Source organism: Hemicordylus capensis, chromosome 3 (assembly GCF_027244095.1).
Source record: "Hemicordylus capensis ecotype Gifberg chromosome 3, rHemCap1.1.pri, whole genome shotgun sequence".
In the NCBI taxonomy this organism is placed as follows: Eukaryota; Metazoa; Chordata; class Lepidosauria; order Squamata; family Cordylidae; genus Hemicordylus; species Hemicordylus capensis.
Genome location: NC_069659.1, coordinates 40,830,005 through 40,852,555, shown reverse-complemented (window position 1 = coordinate 40,852,555; position 22,551 = coordinate 40,830,005). Strand labels below are relative to the sequence as shown.

At 44.5% G+C, this 22,551-nt stretch overlaps 1 protein-coding gene across 1 annotated transcript in view; it reads right to left on the bottom strand.

The window, feature by feature from the left end:
• B3GLCT (beta 3-glucosyltransferase) overlaps window positions 1–22,551 on the bottom strand; it is a 139,239-nt gene that overhangs the window by 5,089 nt on the left and 111,599 nt on the right. The window contains exons 13-14 of the mRNA XM_053310801.1: window positions 18,773–18,892; window positions 16,921–17,065 (exon numbers count right to left, since the gene is read on the bottom strand). Coding sequence (XP_053166776.1) covers window positions 16,921–17,065; window positions 18,773–18,892 — 265 coding nt within the window. The remainder of the gene's footprint in view (window positions 1–16,920; window positions 17,066–18,772; window positions 18,893–22,551) is intronic.

The window sequence follows — 22,551 nt, the reverse complement described above, 5'->3', positions numbered from 1 at the left end:
CCGCTTTTGTTCCAACTACTAAAACTTGGTTGCCAAAACTGTTATGGTACCAAATGATCCAATAAGAGACATTACTGCATCAAGCATGTGAGGCTCTTGGAGCGGAAGCATCTGGCTGGGAAATGGGAGTCGGGAAGTAAGCAAGATGTACTCAGTCTACTGAGGATCAGGGCAATAGAATGAGGCAATTAAAAACAATTTGTTTATGAATACCTTCTCAGTGTCACAACATGATTTGCTTTTCACGATGTCATAATTCAACAATGTACATTAGTGAAGTATCTGTGCAGAAGCAAAGAAGTTTCCAGTCAGTGGTTTCTATTAAATATTTAAATGTGCCTCTGCAAGTGGGTTTTAGTGAGGGAATATAGAGGAATTTTTAAAAAACTAAAGAACTAAATTATTCCTCAACAACAGTTCAGCATTTTAATAAGGCAGTTTTTAGAAGAGGCATATTGTTTTAAATTCCTTCTGCTTATTTCTTGGTTCTATGTTCTATGCTTTTGGAAGTACAATACTTAATACAAACCTCACCCACTGTGGGGTGGCTATTCCAGTGGTGGTGGGGAATAGAGGAAGTAAAGTTGGCAGGTCAGCACGTCGTTACAGGGGAAAGGAAGTCAGAAATCTATTAGCTGTTTCCCCTTCCGGCTGCCCTACCAGCTCTTTGACCTTGGGGAACAGTGCCAACCTCCCACAGACTCTCACCTTGCTCCTCTGTAATGCCAGGTCTGTCCAGAATAAGTCAGAAACCATCCATGACCTGATTCTGTATGAAGGGGCCGATCTGGTATGTACTACAGAGACTTGGTTGGGGGAGGCTGGTGGCCCATTCTCGTCCCAGCTTCTCCCTCCAGGGTACTCTGTTGAGGAGCATGTGTGGGGATGTGGGCGAGGAGGTGGAGTGGCTGTGGTCTATAAGAATAATCTCTCCCTGACCAGGATCCCTGTGGAAGTATCTGACCATATTGAATGTGTGTACCTAAGTTTGGGGACCAGGGATAGACTGGGACTTCTCTTGGTGTACCGATCGCCTTGCTGCCTGATGGAGTCCCTAACTGAGCTGACGGACTTGGTCCAGGGTTTGGAGTCGGAGTCTCCCAGGCTTGTGGTGCTGGGGGACTTCAATGTCCACTTTGGGACCAATTTGTCTGGGGCGGCTCAGGAGTTGATAGCGACTATGACAACTATGGGCCTATCCCAAAGGGTCTCGGGACCGATGCACATTGCAGGTCACACGCTTGATCTGGTCTTTCACTCTGATCAGGGTGGTGTTCCGTGGGTGGGGATTCCCGTGATTTCCCCATTGTCATGGATGGACTACCATCTGGTTAAGGTTGGACTCACAGTCACAACCCACCTTCGCAGGGGCGAGGGGCCCATTAGAATGGTCCGCCTGAGAAGGTTATTGGATCCATTAGGCTTCCAAGAAGCCTTATAGGGATTTAGTGTTGGCTCTGCTGGTGATCCTGTTGATGCCCTGGTGGAGAACTGGAACAGCAAACTCACTGGGGCAATAGACATGATTGCACCTAAGAGTTTTCTCTGACCCACTTCAAAATTGGCCCCTTGGTAAACGGAAGAACTGTGGGGGCTGAAGTGGCAGGGTAGACAACTGGAGCACAAGTGGAGGAAGATTCTATTCGAATCCGACAGATTACAACATAGAGCACATTTGAAGATCTATGCTCTGGCAATACGAAAAGAAGCTATTCTTTTCGGCCCGTATTGCGTCCGCAAGTTCACGTCCGGCGGAGTTGTCCAGAGTTGTGAGAGGGCTAGTGAGTGCCCCTCCTCCCTTGCATCAGAATTTTGAACCATCTATTAACCCGCTGTGACGTGTTTAATGATTTCTTTGTGGATAAAATCTCTTGTATTCGGGCTGACATGGATTTAGACTCCACAATTACTGCAGTGTCTGAATTGGAGGTGTCCAGCGACTCCTCTTATGTGGTTAGGCTGGATCAGTTTCAGTTTGTGACTCATGAGGTTGTGGACAAGCTGCTTGGAGCGATGCGGCCTACCACATGTTCTCTTGACCCTTGCCCAACGTGGCTAATACTATATGGCAGGGAGGTTGTTATGGAAGGCCTAATAGAGATTATAATTGATTCTCTGAGGGAGGGCAGGAAGCCAGCTTGCCTTAAGGAGGCAATTATTAGACCACTTCTTAAGAAGACTGCCCTGGATTTCTCAGAGTTGAGCAACTATAGGCCTGTCTCCAACCTTCTGTGGCTGGGCAAGGTAATTGAGAGGGTGGTGGCCTCCCAACTCCAGGCAGTCTTGGATGAAACTGATTATCTAGACCCATTTCAGACCGGCTTTTGGATGGGCTATGGGGTGGAGACTGCCTTGTTTGGCCTGATGGATGATCTCCAATTGGGAATGGACAGAAGAAGTGTGACTCTGTTGGTCCACTTCCCAGAGTGGCTTCATCCCCTGAGGGGAATATCTTGCAGTGCTCACACATCAAGTCTCCCATTCATATGCAAACAGGGCAGACCCTGCTTAGCTATGGGGACAAGTCATGCTTGCTACCACAAGACCAGCTCTCCTCTCTTTGCTCCCTCTTCCCACCTGTCCTTTCCCCCTTCTCTACTGTCTTGTCTTACCTTCTTGCCGTCTCTTGTATGTTTTTCCTCCCCACTGTCAAACTGCATTCCTATTCCCCACCCCCGCAACACTGTCTTCGCTCTTTTTCTCTTTCCTAGTAGCAGGGAAGTAACTTGTCTAGGGAGCAAGAGGTTGCCAGTTTGAATCCCCGCTGGTATGTTTCCCAGACTATGTATAGCATGAGATCTTGGATATTTGGAGTATTACTGCATTCCATATAGTGTTAGTTCCACTTAATTGTCTAATGGTGTAGTTATTATCAGTGTTTTTGCTGAAGATAAAAAAGAATGATTTCTTTGTGGAAAGGGGTTCAATTCCTATGTGGAGATTATTTAGTGAGACACACAACTTTACAGAATTATTCCATCTATATGATAGGTGGTGTGCTTCTTCCAGACCATATTTACTTTATCAAAACAAGTATCAATAATCAAAAATATTAACTATAGGAACTTGTATTTATTAAGTTCCTATAAATATGTACTTATTTTGATCAAGTAAATACTGCCTGGAAAGAGCACACCTCCTCTCATACAAATTGAATAATGTTGTAAAGTTGTGTGTCTCACTGAATCAGTGGTGGAGGGAGGCCAGCGGTGGCCCATGTTCAGCCGCCACTGCGGCCGCCCTCACGCCCTGCATCTGACATGAGACACAGGGAGCTAAACCAGGCCCCTGTGTCTGACGTCAGACATGGGGGCGTGGTTTAGCTCCCCAAAGTGGCTGCATGGCCCCGCTTGGGAGTTAAATTGGCTGGCTGCATTCGCAGCGCAGCTGGAGAGACTCTCCCTGTCTTAAAGGAAGGGAGAGCCACTCCTGGCCGCACTGCGAAATCCGTGCTGGCCATCTAACTCCAGAACAGCGTTGCGTGGCCCCGTTTGGGAGCTAAACCACACCCCTGCATCTGACGTCAGACACGGGGGAGTGTCAGGATTGCGAGGCGTGGCCCATGAGGGGCAGCAGCCCAGGTTCTTTGAACCCTGTTGCCCAATGTTGGCTTCTGCACTGAATAAGCTCCAAGTAGGAATCAAATCACTTTCCAAAAAGAAATAATTCTTTGTAACGTTTATGCTCCTTTTTAGGTTTAAATCTTTCAGCTTTGCTTCTTTGTTTTAATCTTTGTTTTAGATTCTGCCTTGTTTTTATTATACTTAAATGTGAAGGGTAAAAAAAGCAAAAATCCACTTTTATAAATATAATTGTAAAATACGCTTCCTTTCTTCCAGGTTTATTTATTTATTTATTTGATTTCTATACCACCCTTCCAAAAATAGCTCAGGGCGGTTTACATTAAAATAAAAACAATTCAAATCAATTAACAGTTAAGAACATAAGAACAGCCCTGCTGGATCAGGCCCAAGGCCCATCTAGTCCAGCATCGTGTTTCACACAGTGGCCCACCAGATGCCACTGGAAGCCTACAGAAGGGAGTTGAGGGCATGCCCTCTCTCTTGCTGTTACTCCCCTGCAACTGGTACTCAGAGGCATCCTGCCTCTGAGGCTGGAGGTGGCCTATAGCCCTCCGACTAGTAGCCGTTGATAGACCTCTCCTCCATGAAGTTATCCAAACCCCTCTTAAAGTCATCCAGGTTGTTGGCTGTCACTACATCTTGTGGCAGAGAATTACACAAGTTGATTATGCGTTGTGTGAAAAAGTACTTCACAGTAACATATACCTCATTATATGTTAACCAATTAATGGGCGGATGGAAGGCAATGCTCCAAGATTAAGGAACAGTGATTCAATTTCGTAATGTAAACAGTTGATGCTAGAAGATGAAGCCCCTAGAAGCCCAGCAGAGGAGTGAGAAGATTATCATCTGCTTCCTCTTATGTGCTGCTCGGGGTGAGAGACCGAGTGTGTGCTGTTGGCTCCTTCTGCTACCACCTGCCTGCTTCTGCTTCCCCCTGTAAGACTACAGCCTGCTGCCTCTGGGTAACATCTGGGGAGTGTGTGCAGGACTAGAGCCAGGGGTGGGTGACTCAGCAGTTCCTGGGGCCAGCTGCCTAGCTCTGGGCTTCATAGGAAGGCTGCCTGTGGCAGCAGGCCAACACCAAAGGGGAGACACCAAAAGGGGTTGCCCTTTTGGGGGAGCCACTTTGGGGGAATAATGAGGGCGAGGGCAAGGCTGTTTGGCTCAGGAGCCCTTATGGTGTGTGAAGGTGGGTGGGTATTTTAATTTGGCTTCTAAAATCCTGGGTGAGTTGAGTTTTAATGTGTCTGGGTCTATCTGGAGATGTGGAGACAGTGGATGTATCCACTGACTATGGGCAGATATTCCAGTGGTTGTGGGGAATAGAAGAAGTAACGCTGACAGGTCAGCAGGCCGTTGAAAGGAAAAGGAATCAGAAACTTAATTGCTGTTTCCCCTTCTGGCTGTCCTGCCAGCTCTTTAACCTTGGAAAGCAATGCCACCCACCCACAGAGCCTTGTCTTGCTCCTTCGTAATGCCAGGTTGGCCCAGAATAAACCTGAAATCATCCATGATCTGATTCTGGATGAAGGGGCCAATCTGGTATGTATTACAGAGACTTGGTGGGGAAGGCTGGTGGTCTGGTGTGGTCCCAGCTTCTCCCTCCAGGGTACTCTGTTGATGAGCAGGTGCGGGGAGGTGGGTGGGGAGGTGGAGTGGCTGTGGTCTATAAGAACAATATCTCCCTTGCCAGGATTGCTGTCGAAGTGTCTGACTGTACTGAATGTGTGCACCTAAGTTTGGGGACCAGGGATAGACTGGGACTTCTCTTGGTATACCGATCGCCCCACTGCCCGATGGAGTCCCTAACTGAGTTGACAGACTTGGTCTAGGGTTTGGCGTTGGAGTCTCCCAGGCTTATGGTGCTGGGAGACTTCAATGTCCACTTTGGGACCAATTTGTCTGGGGCGGCTTGTGAGTTCATAGCAGCCATGACGACTGTGGGCCTATCCCAAGTGGTCTCGGGACCGACGCATAATGCTGACGGACATGCTTGATCTGGACTTTCACTGTGAACAGGGTGGTGTTCTGTGGGTGGGGATGCCGGTGATTTCCCCATTATCATGGACGGGCCACCATCTGATTAAGGTTGGACTCATGACCACGTCCCACCTCTGCGGGGTGGAGGGCCCATTAGGATGATCTGTCTGAGAAGGTTATTGGATCCCATAGGATTCCAGGAAGCCTTGGAGGGATTTACTGTTAGCTCTGCTGGTGACCCTGTCGACACTCTGGTGGAGAACTGGAATAATCAACTCCCAGGGCAGTTGCTTTAATATTACATTTACAAATAGATTCTAAATAAACATGCTTAGTATTCTGGAAAAGATGCACAGTAAATGAACAAGCAAGTAATTTTACATTATCCTAAAGTACAAGGAAAATAGAGATTATCTTTTAGAAAACTATGTGGGAGAGAATAGAAACTGAACAAAACAAAAAATGTATAAAAATGCCAAAACCATAGCAGAAAATTGATGTGTTACTAATATTTTTGGAAAACAGAGGAGCTAAACATTTAAAACACTTATAGATTATGTTGATACCAACATTCTGGAATGCAAGATAACAGCTTTGAAAAAAAAAGAGAAATGAAACTGATTTAGTGTTAAGTTTTAGATAAGAAAGAAAGAAAAGTCTTATATGCAGATAAAATGAGATGCTAAATTTTCTTAGTATTGTGTTAAAAGCAGAGGCTGTGACAGACCATAACTGCAAAAATAAGTATGATTTTGAAGCACTGAGATCCTAACAATCTGTTAGGATTTCCTTCCTCTCCTATTATTCTTATAGTTTGTACAGCTTTCTGCTAATAAAAAACCCTGTTTTTGCCATTCTGTCTTTAAACACTTCAGTGCTTTCTAATGTGGTTACCACTCTGCCAAACAAAGTGCAACACCCCATTTAGAGTTTGTAATTGCCGTTTATTTCAACCCTTAGCATTTACTAGAGCAGGTACTATGGAGAAGCAAACAATATCCTAGTAATACATTTTCATTTTTAGTACAATGCCAATAATATACTTTTAATATAAATGGCCTTGATGTATGGGGTAAGTGTGTGTGTGTGTATAAAATTATTATTATTAATTCGATTTCTATACCGCCCTTCCAAAAATGGCTCGGGGCGGTTTACACAGAGAAATAATAAATAAATAAGATGGCTCCCTGTCCCCAAAGGGCTCACATTCTAAAAAAAACAACACAAGACAGACACCAGCAACAGTCACTGGAGGTACTGTGCTGGAGGTGGATAGGGCCAGTTATAGGGCCATATAAGTGCACTGCTGCTTGGGGCAACTTACAACATTAATAAAATTGATACTATAAAAGATAAAAAAATTAATAAGGTTAAAAAGTTTTTTTAAAACCCAGACTAAAACCACAATTAAAATAAGTTTCAACACTGAAATTAAAAGTTATCAGTAAAAAGTTAAAAAGCTAAACACTAAAAAACCTACCAGATGAAAGCAGAGGATAAGATATTTAAAAGCCTCTCTAAAAAAGGAGCATTGGTCACTTACTATGAAGGTTTCTTCTTGCTGCTGTATTTGAGGTCATCTCATACGAGTTATCCTTCCCACATGCTCCAGAGGGCAGGGAAGTCAATTAAGCAAAGTCTAAGAGACCGGGAAGGATAGCCCCTCCCGGTTTGGTTTAGCCAAGCCAAATTACAAGAAAAGAAGTAAATGTATACTGGAAAAAAGTCAGGAAAGAAAGAAAGTGCATACCAGTAGCCGGGGATGCCCAAAGGGAGGGTCAAGATGTCCTGAAATCCAGCAGCAAGAAGCAGCCTTCACGGTAAGTGACCAATGCTCCTTTCTCTGCTGCTGGATGAGGACATCTCATGTGGAACATGCCATAGCTAAGAGACCTGGGTGGAAGGCATCACTGGCTGCCGGGGCAGGAGGACGTGTTGGAGCACACATCTGCTGAAGGTGGCTTGGGAAGACTTGAGGATGTCCAACTTATAGAGTTTGGTAAACATGGATGGAGATGATATCAATCAATCAATCAATCTTTATTACGGTCACAGACCAGCATAAAGTAGAAGAGTGATTACATGTTAAAAGTGAGAGTAGATAGATTGCAACTCTGGAACTTGTACAATCTAAATTCCTGCAGACAGTGCTCCAAGTATTGAGATATGTCTCCAATGCCACTCTGCGCCTGGAGACAGGCCTGATCAAGCTGGAGGCTAGGGTATAGGTGGCCATTCTCTGTTATTGGCTCAGACTATCCTTTTGCCCAATTGGTCTTGCCCCACTAACCCTACACAATGATTACCAATCTAGCTGGATTCAGACAAATGAGACAAAAATAGGTACTCTGGGCCTTTCCCCCTTGACCTTGCTCAGCATGGGCTACAATCTGGCAAAAGCAAGCATCAAGCAGCACATTATAGGCATTGAGCACCAAACCGATCTCAGCAGTGTCCCAAAATTTCGTATCAGTGACTGGCTCAGATATTCTGCTTCTCCAGCAGCATACCTCACCCAACTGGAGGTTCCAAAGCACATAAGGGCATTCACTTTGGCTCACTGCCATGGCCTCCCTTCAGCAGTGCTAGAAGGCCATTCTAGAAGGACCCCATTTGCAGAGCAACTATGCCCCTGTGGCCTAGGGCAGATCGAAACTACTGAGCATATTCTCCTCTACTGCTCGTTATAGAGAGACATTTGTGCCTCCCTCATCCTTCCATTGCTAAGCAAGTATCCAGGTCGTCTGAGCCAATTCTACAGCTACTTGCTACTCTCTGACTCTAAGCCTGCCATCACATATAGCGTCACTGGGTCCTGTGTGGCTGCGATCAGCATTCATCGGAGGATGACAGGCAGTGAGTCCTATCAGCCTTAATCTGACTCTCGGTGACTCTGGGCAGGCCCTGCAATTGCTCACACGCCTCCCATTTTACTGCTCCTTATAACCTCCATCTGGCTATTTTCCAGTTTTATTACTTAGGATGTTATATATTTCTGTCTTCTCATGTATCTTAACTTCATTACATCCATTTTTATGCCCCCCCTTTTATGCATTTTTATGACTTCTATTATTTCTCAGGCGTTTAGGCCCTTATGCTTTTGGTGTATTAGCAACTACTTTTAGTATTTTTAGTCCTTTTAATATTAATATGTACCATTTTATATGTAATCACCTTTTATCTACTCTCACTTTTAACATGTAATCACTCTTGTACTTTATGATGGTCTGTGACCATAATAAAGATTGATTGATTGGATGGAGATGACCATGTGGCCATGCTGCAGATGTCCGCTAATGGTGCATTTGTAGAAGATGCAGCTGAGGTTGCCGCTGATCATGTGCTGTTATTTTGAGAGGTGGAAGTAGGTGTTGGACCTCGTAAGCCATTGTGATGCATGCCTTAACCCATCTTGCAATTGTGGTAAGAGAGACTTGCTGACTCATGAAAGATGGCAGCAAAGAGACACAGAGTGCGTTTGTAGACCTGAATGATGAAGTTCTAAACAGGTAAGCCTTCAGGCAGCGGCTTACGTCTAACTTGTGCCATTCCTCTTCCTTGTGGTGAGTAGGATTGGGACAAAAGGAAGGTAGCACCATGTCCTGAGAGCAATGAAAGATGGATGCCACCTTAGGTAGCAAGGAGAGATCAGGAATCAAACCAAGAATACACAGAAATTAGGATTTGCCGACAAGGTCTGGATTTCTGAGATTCTCTGAGCCAAAGTAATAGTAATTAGAAATAACAGCTTATATGACAGAATATGAATAGGTACAGAATGCAGGGGTTCAAACGGTGGCACATGAAGGACCTGTAGTACCTTGTGAAGATCCCAGGAGGGGAATCTGTGTATGACTGGCGGTGGGTTGAGAGTTGCACCTCTTAGGAAGCGTTTGAGGTGAGGGTAAGAATGCAAGCTTCGCTTTTTGGAGGGAGATAGTAGGTTGGCCAGGGTGGCCACATAATGTTTGATGGTGTTTTCCTTGAGACCTTTGTCCAGACCATCTTGGAGGAAGAGTAGGAGTTTGGGGATACCACACTGTTTGACCTCCAGCTTGCTTTTACGACACCAGCATAGAAACACCTGCCAGGTGCTTTGGTAGATCCTGTTGGTGGAAGCCTGCCTGGATGCCAAGATGGTGTCAAGGACCGTGGAGGAGTAGCCGTGGTGCTTCAGGATGTTGCACTCATCACCAGGCAGCAAGCTTGAACCATGGCAAGTTGTGATGCCCTGGCTGAGGAGGTCTGGGGACACTGGAAGGAGCCATGGACCAGCAATGGAGAGATGTAGTATCTCTGGAAACCTTTGCGGTTTGGCCAGTATGGAGCCACTAGTATTCCTTGTGCCTGAAGGAGGTGGATGCGGCAGAGTAGATAGCTCAGCACTGGAATTAGTGGAAATGCATACTGAAGTTCTTTGGGCCATGGGGCTTAGAGTGCATCTTCTGCTTCCGCTCCCCAGCAAAGGAAATGAAAGAAGAATCATGGGAGCTTCACGTTGAGTGGAGATGCATATAAGTCTATCTGAGGGGGACCCAGAGTCTGAGTAAGAAGGTGGAAAGTCTGAGGGTTTAGGCTCCAGTTTGCCGGCTGTAGATCCTGTCGGCTGAGCCAGTTGGCCTGGTTGTTCAGAGATCTGCGGATCAGCTACTAGAGATGAGGGATGAATCTCCGCCCATTTAAGTAGTAGTGTTGCTTCCTCATGAAGTAACTTGGATAATGTCCCTCTTGGTGGTTCACATGGGCCTTGGCTGTGATGTTGTTGGTTCGAACCAACACATGATGTCATTGGATGATGGGTTGGAATGCCTGTAGTGCACAACTAATGGCCCTCAATTCCAGCCAGTTGATGTTTTAGCAAGCCTCTTGTGGTATTCACTTTCCTTGTTTTGAATGTTGGAGACAGTGTGCCCCCCATCCTGACAGGCTGGTGTCAGTTATCACGATGGTTCTGGATCCATGAAAGGCTTTCCTTTGGATAGATGAGTAGGCTGAACCCACCAGTGAAGTGATAGTTTGACCGTCGGAGTCAGATGGACCTTGGTCGCTTGGCACTGAGCTATTGCCTTCTGGTGTGGTAAGATGAACCACTGGACAGAGGCAGAAATGTGCCCATGGAACCGCATCTAAGGATGCCACCATGAGGCTTAGCAGTTGCGCCAGCGTGAGGAAAGGCACCACATGCAAGATACAGACTTTTTGAATAAGTCCTTATCTTAACAATATGGTCCTGTGGCAGGAACAGGTGATCCTGAAGGGTGTCTATGAGAACTCGTAGGCATTGTATCTGTGTTGATGGTTCTAGGTAGCTCTTTACCCTGTTGATCAGGAACCCATGTGCTGACCGTGTGCGTAGGGTGGTGTTCAGGCCTGATTCTGTGGTTTCCTTGGACGGAATTGGATGAGGAGATAGTCTAAATACACAAATACTTTGATATTCTGTAGTCTGAGGTGTGCGATCAATGATGCCAGTATTTTTGTGAAAATCCTTGGAGCCAAAGAGAGCCTGAAGAGGAGAGCAGTATATTGCTAGTGTTGACTGTTGTACTTGAAGCGAAGTAGATGACGGGACTGTGGGTGAATTGGCACGTGGAGATACACTTCGGTCAGATCCACTGATGCCAAATAGTCTGCATGATGTAGTGCTTCTGCAATGGAGTGAAGGGTCTCCATGCAGAACTTTCTCTGCCTTACTCTTTTGTTGAGGAACTTTAGGTCTAGGGCGGCCCTCAAGGAGCCGTCCTTTTTGGGCATGGTAAATAAAACAGATTATATGCCCTTGTCTCTTTGGTGTACTGGTACCGGTTCTATTGCAGAGATTTGAAGTAGATGGCGAATCACCAGGAGGAAGTCCTGGTGTTTCTTGGCAGCAGTCAGGGTTGCCACGGTAGTGTCAACCAGTGGCATCTTAAACATAGCTGCGGTGGTAGACACAAAACTATAAAATTTATTTGCAAGAAGAGCAGTCTTTTTGTGTTCTGATGGTGACTGCCATTCCTGTTTCATTGTTTCTGAAAAAATCTCAGGGAGGGGAAACAATAGGTCCTGTGATGATGTAATGGGGAGCACCAAAGATTACCTTGAAGGGGCTGGTTGTTCCTGGGATTGAATTTGATGTAGCCCTAGTGCATGTAATACTTGTTGTTGTTATTAATATGATTTCTATACCGCCCATCCAAAAATAGCTCAGGGCAGTTTACACAGAGAAATAATAATTAAATAAATAAGATGGATCCCTGTCCCCAAAGGGCTCACAATCCAAAAAGAAACATAAGATAGAAACCAGCAACAGTCACTGGAGGTACAGGTGAAACTCGAAAAATTAGAATATCGTGCAAAAGTCCATTAATTTCAGTAATGCAAATTAAAAGGTGAAACTGATATATGAGACAGACGCATTACATGCAAAGCGAGATAAGTCAAGCCTTAATTTGTTATAATTGTGATGATCATGGCGTACAGCTCATGAAAACCCCAAATCTCCAATCTCAGAAAATTAGAATATTACATGGAACCAAGAAGACAAGGATTGAAGAATAGAACAATATCGGACCTCTGAAAAGTATACAGTTTACTGTGCTTGATTGGCCAGCAAACTCGCCTGACCTGACCCCATAGAGAATCTATGGGGCATTGCCAAGAGAAGGATGAGAGACATGAGACCAAACAATACAGATTTGCTGAAGGCCGCTAATGAAGCATCCTGGTCTTCCATAATACCTCATCAGTGCCACAGGCTGATAGCATCCATGCCACGCTGCATTGAGGCAGTAATTGCTGCAAAAGGGGCCCAAACCAAGTACTGAATACATATGCATGCTTATACTTTTCAGAGGTCCGATATTGTTCTATTCTACAATCCTTGTCTTATTGGTTCCATGTAATATTCTAATTTTCTGAGATTGGAGATTTGGGGTTTTCATGAGCTTTACGCCATGATCATCACAATTATAACAAATTAAGGCTTGACTTATCTCGCTTTGCATGTAACGCATCTGTCTCATATATCAGTTTCACCTTTTAATTTGCATTACTGAAATTAATGGACTTTTGCACGATATTCTAATTTTCCGAGTTTCACCTGTACTATGTTGGGGGTGGATAGGGCCAGTTACTTTCCCCCTACTAAATAAAGAAAATCACCACATTAAAAGGTGCCTCTTTGCCATGTTAGCAGGGGTGTGAGAAGTAATCGAGTAGTTACAATCTATGTGAGTGTGAGGATGGTTCAACAGTTGGTCACCAGACCATTCCCCCTCTTCTTTAGAGTGTAATTCCTGGTCTAAATTGCCTGGATACTCTGCTGGAAGAACCAGGGGAAGATTGAACCCCGGGACAACAAAGGGTCATTAGGCTATTCCGCGTGAGGATCTGGGGAATCATTTTCAGATAATGCTGAGTGAGGAGGAGAAACCTTATTGCTTTTACGTTTAGTTTGAATTTTTAGGTTTCTTGGGCTTTTTCTTTTTCTTTCTTTCTTTTTTTTTACTTTGAGGCTCTTTTGTGCTTATAATGTTTTCCTTTTTCTTTTTAGGGTTGCTTTCTGAGGAGGAATAAGAAATTTCTATGGGCCTAGAATGCTTCTTGGAGGATTTAAGCATATTATGTTGCTGCAATGATTTTTCCAGAAGTCCTGGAGCCAGGACAGCCAGGACAAAGGCACCTCCCCCAGGAATGTGGGTATGGTCAGATTCTGGGGTGGCTGGTTGTAGGGATGTGCGAACCGGTTCGGATCCGAACCGGTTCGGGTCCGAACCGGTTCCGGTTCGGAGGTTCGGATCGAACCGAACCACCCCCGGTTCGGTTCGAATCCGAACCGAACTGGGGGTGGTTCGTTTCGAACCAGTTCGGACCGGTTCGGATCGGTTCAGAAAGCTGAAAATTGGTCAGATGGTAGCTGGCACCCAGGGGTACCTGTCACCCAAACCCCAAAGCAATCGGACACTCGTATGATTTTTTATGAATTTTTGAAAAATATTTTTATTTTTTTCTCATAGGATATAATGGGACCCGAACCAGGCCATTATTTCTTATTGTGGAGCACTCATGGGTGCCAACAACCATGCAAACCCTGAAGCAATCAGACACCCCTATGATTTTTTATGAATATTTGAAATATTTTTAATTATTTTTTTCATTGAGTATAATGGGACCTGAACCAGTCCATATACCCTGTTGTGGAGGACTTAGGAGCACAAAAGCAGGGTGCGTGGTAGACAGGCATGGGTGCCTACCACCCAAAAAATCTCAAGGCAATTGGACACTCCTCTGATTATTGGTGAATTGTTAAGTATTTTTGAATTCCTCATAGAGAATAATTAGGATTGCAGCAAATGTGTAGCTTCACGTCGGGGGGAAAGGGGTGTCGTAGAGTGCAGTGTGGTGGGTGGTAGTTCCTAGGGTGGGCAAGGAATCTATCAGAATTATTTGAAAGGAATTGGGCAAAGAGGTGATTTTTAAGTGATTTTTGAAGTTTACGCGTCTTTAAGGTTTTTCCTCATAATAAGTTATAATGGAGCTTTCAGCAGCCCTATAAGTGCACATGGGGGTGCTGGGGTGGCCCAGAGCAAGTGGTGGTGTAGTGCACATAGGGTGCCAACCACCCCCATGGGTTTCTAACCCATGGGGTACAGAGATCTCTGGTAGGGGCACCCCCATGGGTACAGGGTTCTCTTGTTTCTGAGGTATTGAGTGTGGATTCTATGATAGCAAATGAGATTTTCAATGAGATACCATCAATCCACTCTAATATGCTATCATAGAATCCACACTCCGCCTCCTGCTTCTTCTCTGTGTGTGTGCTTAGTGTGCTGCTCCACTGCTGGCAGGCAGCAGCAGCAGTGGCCTTTTTGTTAGATCAGAGAGTTGGTGTGTTGTCTCTCTGAGTGTCATCTTGCTTGGGTAGGTGGTAGGTACTAGGTGTTAAGTGTTAGGGCGCCCAGAGAGAGGGGCAAAAAGGCTGGGGTGGCAATTGATGGGTGCCCCTAGCATTGTTGGTGGATTTCTTGAAAAGAAGAGAAAAAATCCCATTGGCTAGATTGGGGTTTTTTGGGGGGCAGCCCCGGACCCGCCTCTGTGGGGTGGCAGCACCCCCAAAGTGGGTCTGGGGCCATGGCAAAAATGGCCTCAGTCCCTCCCGGCAATCCCCGGAGAGATAGGAGTGATGGTTTTTTTATTAGGATTTCCTAAGGCATTAAATGAATAACTGTCTCTCTATGTGGCTTTTTATCACCTTTCACCCAGTGACACACATTCTATTCTTTCCAATTAGATATTATTTAATGCCTTAGAAAATCTTAATAAAAAAAACCATCACTCCTATCTCTCCGGGGATTGCTGGGAAGGACTGAGGCCATTTTTGCCATGGCCCTGGACCCACTTTGGTGGTGATGCTGCCCCACAGAGCCGGGTCTGGGGCAGCCCCAAACCCCCATTCTAGTCAATGGGAATTTTTTTTTTCAAAAATTCACCAATAATACTAGGAGCAACCAATTGCCTTGGGATTGTTGGGGTGGAGGACACCCATTGGTGGCTACCACCCACCCCAGCTTTTTGCCCCTAAGTGCTCCACATAGGGAGTTATGGGCAAAAATTGAATTTTTTTAAAAAAATTGTAAAAAATCAGAGGAAGGTCCAATCGACTTGAAATTTGGGTGGCAGGTAGAACACAAGGTCCCCTTTCAAACCAGCTATTTTTTGAGATCCGAACCGGTTCGGTTCGGATCCGAACCGGTTCGGATCCGAACCGAACCGGGGGGGGTGGTTCGGCAAAACCAAAACCGAACCACCCTGGTCCGGTTCGGACCCGGTTCGGATCCGAACCGAACCGGGAGAACCGGTTTTATGCACATCCCTAGCTGGTTGGGATCAGGGGTATCAGATGGCCATGGCTTCATTGGCTTATGTGTGGCAGGTCTCTCGGGAACAGGCATGCCAATGTCCTCAGAATCTGCAGGATTTTCAGGCTGAGTGGGAGTGAATGGAGGTTGCTCCCTGTCTCCTTTGTTTCAAGGCTGGCCTCCCAGGTTGGAAGTAGGAGGTAGAACTGGCATCTCTTGTGGCCCTGGGAGCTGCGGAGGTTGATTTCTCCCTGTGTTAGGGTCCTCCCCACCCATTCCCACATCCAGCGGGCCTCCTGTAGGTGGGCTTAATGGCATCTCCGAGTTGGGGCCAGATCAGCTGTACCATGGCGTGCTTGCCTAGGCGGCAGCACCTAAGGCATCTTCAGCCCTTAGGAGACCTCTAGAGAGCCCTCTAAGGGGGCAGGGTGATCCAAAGGCCCAGGCTTCCCTCCCATGGTGGTGGGGGACGTGGATGATCGTGTCTCGGAGATGAGGACCCAAAGGCAATTCCATGGAGTCAGTACCCCTCTGTCCCTCAACTGGCTCTGGTGTGGACCAGCAGGTCTGCGAAGGGCTGTGCATGGGAATGTGCACCAGTATTTTGTGGTGCTGGGGCCGACTGGTGGGCTAGAACATCTATGCCTTCTTCCCCTTCAGCATAAGTACATTCACAATGTTGCTCCGTGAGCACTCTATTGAAAGTTAAAGGAGAGGAAAGAGGGGAAAGGTGAAAGAAAAAGCTTTTTCTTTTCTTTTTATCAGTAGAGAGAGGCGATGGAAGAGAAGAAAAATGGGAGAACAGATGTTTCCAGGGAAGCAGAAAAGGTACACAAATAAGGTGTGCAAAGACAAACAGACAAATGGTAGAGCTTGGCAGAATGCAAAGTAGACCTTCTCTGGAGCTGGTGCAAAACAAACTGAACTGGGAGGGGCTATCATTCTTGGTCTCTTAAAGACTTTGCTTAATTGACTGCCCTGCTCTCTGGAGCATGCGGGAAGGATAACCCATGTGAGATGTCCTCATTCAGCAGCAGAGAAAGATACATCTGCAGTTGCTTCTTAAAAAACACTAATTGACAGAGCATAGCAACGCTCTTCCAGGAGGGCATTTCAAAGTCAAGGGGCCACAACCAAAAAGGCCTGGTCTCTAGTCCCTGACACTAGATCTCTGATAGTGACAGGGCCATGAGCAGGGCCTGAGATGACGAGGGGAGGGCACTGGCAGGTTCAAATGGGCGAATGTGGTCCAACAGGTATCCCAGTCCCAAGCCATGTAGGGCTTTAGGTGTTAAGACCAGCACTTTGAATCTATCCCAGAAGTGGACTGGTAACCAGTGAAGCTGCTACAGGATTGGTGTAACGCTCATGAAGTGATTTGCGCCCATGAGCGATTAGTATATTATATATACTGAATTTGATGGTAGTGTTAAAGACTATTACTTGTCTGGAAGATTATTCAATTGGAAGGCAAAATATAAACATTCTAAGCAAACAATCATTTCAATACTCACCTGATGGAAAAGAGGGCTGTGTGTTACTGGAATTCCTAAACCACTGAAACACATTCCAATTACCATGTCATCAGGGGCATCATTGCTGTAACACCGGCACTTACTAGCAAATAATCTTTGGATTGCTTCTCTGCTGAAGACCATCCTTAAGTGACAAAGCCAACAAGAAGTTTAAGAAAGCCATGTTTCACTATAAGAAGCTCCAAATGATTACCACTATCACAAACTCACAGTATTCTACTACTGCAAAGGCATTGGGTAAACTAAGATGTGCCTGAAGGAATCAAAATGCACTGAGTGCACAAACACTCCCTTGGTTAATATAATGGGTGGTATAATGTTAGTAATAACTGATTTTGTACACTGCATTGCTTCTTTACCACTAATGTGATGCAAGATCTTGTCACTAGTTAAAGCTATTAACAAGGTGCCTGGTTATGTACCCATTCCCAAATGAAATTTAGTCTACCCGGGTAGATCGGAGGCCCGGTCTACCCAGCCTTTTCCCGGCGGGTAGACCGGGCCTCCGGCGTCCTTTGTGGTGCGTGCATGCGCGCGCGCGCAAAGCGCCTTCAGTCTTCTGGAGGCCTTGCTAACGAGAGGAGCTCCGTTCGGTAGCTCCTCTCGTTTACTTCAAGCATTGGGTAAGGAAACACTCGGGCGGGCGGGCAGCTGGGAGGGAGGGCTGGCTGGCTGGCTGGCGGGTGGGCAGGCGACGGCAGGGGCACCCTTAATCGTTAATCTGCTCGGGGGGGGCGGCGGTAGCGGCGGCTGGTTTCCAGCGCCCCGCTTTTAAGTTAAATACGGGCGCTGGAGGGGGCCGAAGAGGCGGGAGGGGTAAACAAGCCCTCCCACCCTTAAAGTCATACCCCCCACCTGGACCCGAACCACCAAGAGCCGAACCGGTCCGGCAGTTCGGCCATTCCTTAGAATGGCCGCCGGACCGGTTCGGACTCACCACTAAAAAGGAGAGCAGGTCCTTACTTGCTCTCCGCTGCCCCATTCAGCTTCCTACTGGGGCAGTGCACATCCCAATAAACCCCCGCATAGCACCAGCATACACATGGCATCCAGGCATACGCGGGTGCCATTTGCGTGGTCAGCATGGTGTTGCTGACCGTGCAAATTGTTCTTGTGCATGCAGCATGCGTTTTTTGGGGGGACGCACACTACACCAGCAGGAAGCTGAATGGTAAAGACTTGCTCTCCTTTTTCTTACAGTTCATGGGACCCTTTAAAAAAAAAAGCTCTAACTGTGCTTCGGGCACTTCCCTAACAGCGTGTTAACTTGGCTAAGCTATATATATCTCAGAAGCAGAGCATTTCTATCTCTACTAATTTTTCTTAACAGAGCAAGTCACACACTTGAAAATAAAGTTAGGACACCATGTTTTTCTCGTGGTACTTGCTATTATTCTGTGACAGCTTAGGAACATAGGAAGCTGCCATATACTGATTCAGACCATTGGTCCATCTAGCTCAGTATTGTCTACACAGACTGGCAGTGGCTTCTCCAAGGTTGCAGGCAAGAATCTCTCTCAGCCCTATCTTGGAGAAGCCAGGGAGGGAACTTGGAACCTTCTGCTCTTCCCAGAGCAGCTCCATCCCCTGAGGGGAATATCTTATAGTGCTCACCCTTCTAGTCTCCCATTCATATTCAACCAGGGCAGACCCTGCTTAGCTAAGGGGACAAGTCATGCTTGCTACCACAAGACCAGCTCTCCTCTCCATGCAGCTTATCCGTGCATGGATTCTCCTCATGCTGGTCTTCTCAAATTGTACACCAACAGGTTACTTGAGTACACTACAAAGTGTAATTAGTTCCCAGAGGAATTCAAATTAAACGAGTTACCCTCCTCCACCAGTAATGTAACTATAGCCTCCTGATCCAAGTCCATAGCCATAACGCTCTCCAAGAATCACTGGCTCTCTTGGATCATAGCAGCTGAGTAATTTCCGGAGCCTAGAAATACTAAAATACAAAATATGCTCAGTTACAATTATTTTAAATTGAAACATTTAATTCTTTAAACAATTCCAAAGCCCTTAAGGTGAAAGCCTAAGCAAAACACATGTAGATTAATTGTTGACACTGAAGATAAACTAGTCAGAAGACATTCATTTTAAATTCATTTTAAAAAGACATACTCTTGGGTTTACTTCAAAGTACTATTTGTATACTTTATGAAATATCAGTCTGAAAGGAATGTATAAGTTTGCCTGCCATGTAGTGTCCTTAATTCAAAATAAACATCTATAGTTTTTCCCAGACTATTCTCTAAGGAATGCAAACAGAAATGATTTCAGAGCTTGAAAGCCAAATAGCTCTTGATAAAAAATAAATCTCTTATGTCAGGCTTCATCATTTTAATGTATTTACATATTATAGCAGCACCAAGAGGAACGAAGCAGGTTCAGAGCATGATTATATTTGTTATTATAAGAGAGATTTCCTTTATTCAGAATTTTTAAGCTGTGCCCTGTAACCATGTAAGCTGTGCTGACAAATAATGGAGCTTCTAAATGGTGTAACCCCCACCCCAACCAGAATGGTGATTATAGCACCAAACTGGATCACTAGCTCCCCATATGGCTGTTGAGCATGCCCAACTCCAATGGAATGATGAGTGACAGCTGGAGAGTGAGATGGAATGTTGCAAGAGTAGAACGATTGGCAGGTGGGAGTGATACTTGAGAGGAGGAGTTGAAGTGAAAGGTTGACTGAAAGAAGCTAGAAGTTGACAGAAAAATAACCACAGTCATAATACAGTATGAGTACTCTATGTGTTAATAACTTTGTTGTCTTTGTTAACTGAATATCAGTTCCTGGTTAAAGAAAACCATTTACTCTGTTCAAACAGATGGCCTGGATGCTCTTGAGTATGTGTCCCATCCCACATTCCTGCCTTGCCAGTGTTCAGGCAGAGATATTATTAGAGATTCCTACTGTTCTCTAATACAGGAGATGGTGGCAGCTGTTTGATTTGTTAGCTGACCCCTGGGGACCAGAGCCTTGAGTGGATATTCAGGTACTTCACACCAACACTTTAAAAAAATCTCTGACTGGATCTGAATATACAGAATTAGTGAAAGGTACATTGCGCCAGTGTACTATCACAACTTGTGGGCTCACGCTGGTGCCCACATGAGAAGCGCCTCATCGTTTTGAAGTCCATATATAAGAACATATGATATGAGGTTGTGTATGATTAGAATATTCAGATGTTCGTGCTAAGTTGGTTTCATTAAAACTTCTTAGAAGATATATTGCAATATAAGCTCTTTTATCCAAATAGACACCCAGAATGTTCCAACAATGTTAAGTTCAGGAAAACTGGAGTGCTGCGACACACTTAATTAAAATAAAGAAAGATGGATAGCTAGGTCTGTACAGTAGAAGGCTTGCTATTGTGCATTTTAAGTGATCATTGCCTTTCCTCTCCTACCTTTTAGGAAGGCATCATTTTTCTTTCTTTTAAGCTAGATTTTCTCTCTCCCAATAATATTTGTTCATGGCTTACATTTTGCTCTACAGGTAGCCTCATTACATGTAGGAATTTCTATGCTGTAAAAGCATGATTAAATGTGAATTAAAAATAGTCCTAGGATTCTACTTAAAAGGCACATTTCCTATTTGACATCTTTTTAGAGCTTTTCTATTTTCATATTTTATCAACAAACATCAACAGGATGTTTTCCACACAGTATTTTGAGAAAATGTTTTTTTCCTAACATAATTCATACTAAAAAAAAAAAAAAGAATGGTTACTTTTCAAAGCTACAGTAAAGTTTTGGCCTCCTACCCTTGGCAATGGATGTATACATACCAAAAGAAATACATTAGTTTTAAAAATTATTATTATTACTGAATCATTCTTTTGGCAATGAAGTCTGATAGCTTTTGAATACATTTGTATTCAAGTTTGGTCTGTTCACAATATTTAGCAATCAGACTGAGAATCTATTAATCAACAGGGTGTCTTTTTAATCTCTAGAATCAGTTTGCCAACTACTACCTAAATAGATACACAAAAGGAAAACAAAAGCCGGTTAAAAGGAACTGAAGAAAAAGCTAAAGGGAAGAATTTGGAGGACCAACTCTCTCCAGGAAGCCTGGGCATTATTTAAAAGAATTATAAAAAATAAATTGCATACTACAGATTGAAAAGGGAAAACAAACTGCAAAGTGACTATTCATGATTTATAGAGCTGCTAGAGTGTTTTCACAATCAAGATTTTAAAAATGTCTCTTTCTCAGGGATAGAAGGTGCTATATGTGATGCAGGGAACAATTTCCCCATCACCACTGACTGATTTAACCCTTTTTTCAGTGCCTACTGAATTCCATATTGGTGCCTTTGGTATGATTGACTTGCAACTCATTTTGTGCCAATATGTAATACAAGTACAGACTATCATAGGTGAGTAGACGGCAATGTTATGCTCTCTCTCTTAAGCACTGAAGACATTACATTCCAATTTAATGTCTCTGATGACCCTTCTGATTTTGGCATCAGCTAATGCACCCACACTGATTGATGCAGATATTCCATGCCAGAAAATGATTCTGCAAAGCGCATCACTGTCAACACTAGCATAGCAAATTTAAAACCAGAAGCAATTGCCCAGGTTGTTTGGCTGCTGTTGCTGGCCATGGTGTAGCACACGTTCCATTTTTTCTGCTAACATTTGAGGATCAGAAGCACTTTTTCATAATAGTCTTTAAGTGTAAAGAGATGGAGCTATTCAAAGAACAAACTAACTAATCAAAGGGGCAGATATTATGTGATCTTCCTTGCAGTATCTATTTACAACGTGAACATCAGATTTTGTGAGATAGTATAGAAAAGAGATAAGATGATATCTTGATGTTTTTAGAATACATTATATACACACACTGGTATAAAAACAGCTCCTTATATCGGGAATGGATTAAATTAATAACCATTGTGGAGTTTCACAGAAATCAGCCTATTAAGGATCTATATTTTTGTGCTCTGTTTTGTCTCTTTCTAGGCCACTGTTTTCTTTATGAAGGAGAAAACTATTGCTTGCAATGTCTAATCTTCAGTTCTAAATATATGCAAGACATTTGTTGTTGTTCACTACTAGGTTTAAAGAGGAATTGTTTCCCCCCCCCCATCTGTTCTTGCTTTTTGCTCTAACAATCAGTGACTATTCTTCTTTCCTTTATTAATTTGAAAATACAGTTGTAACACACTCATCTGTATCTACATTATAAGCTTTAAGTTCTTCTGTAAAATGATCTTAATTTTTAAAATTATAATTCTGACCTACATCTTTGAGGAGTCAGTGATCCTATTACCTGAGGACATAATCATCTTTATTTCAGTGTCACATTCAGAGCCTGGGAAGAACACAGAATCAAAACAGCGCCAAAAAACATGCAGGGAAACAAACAGGAACAACTATACAGGAGAAGGCAATGGCTGACATCCAGAGAGTGGCTGGCATCCCGAATAGCACACTGCACCTGTGCAGACACCCAGACAAATGCTGTGCTGTTTCATGAGGGATGATTTTAGTTGATCTCCCATTCCCTCTGAAACCCATCCAGAGCTCTTCCAGACAGCAGGCTTTACTGCAAGTTCAAATTTGTCCAAAAAATCC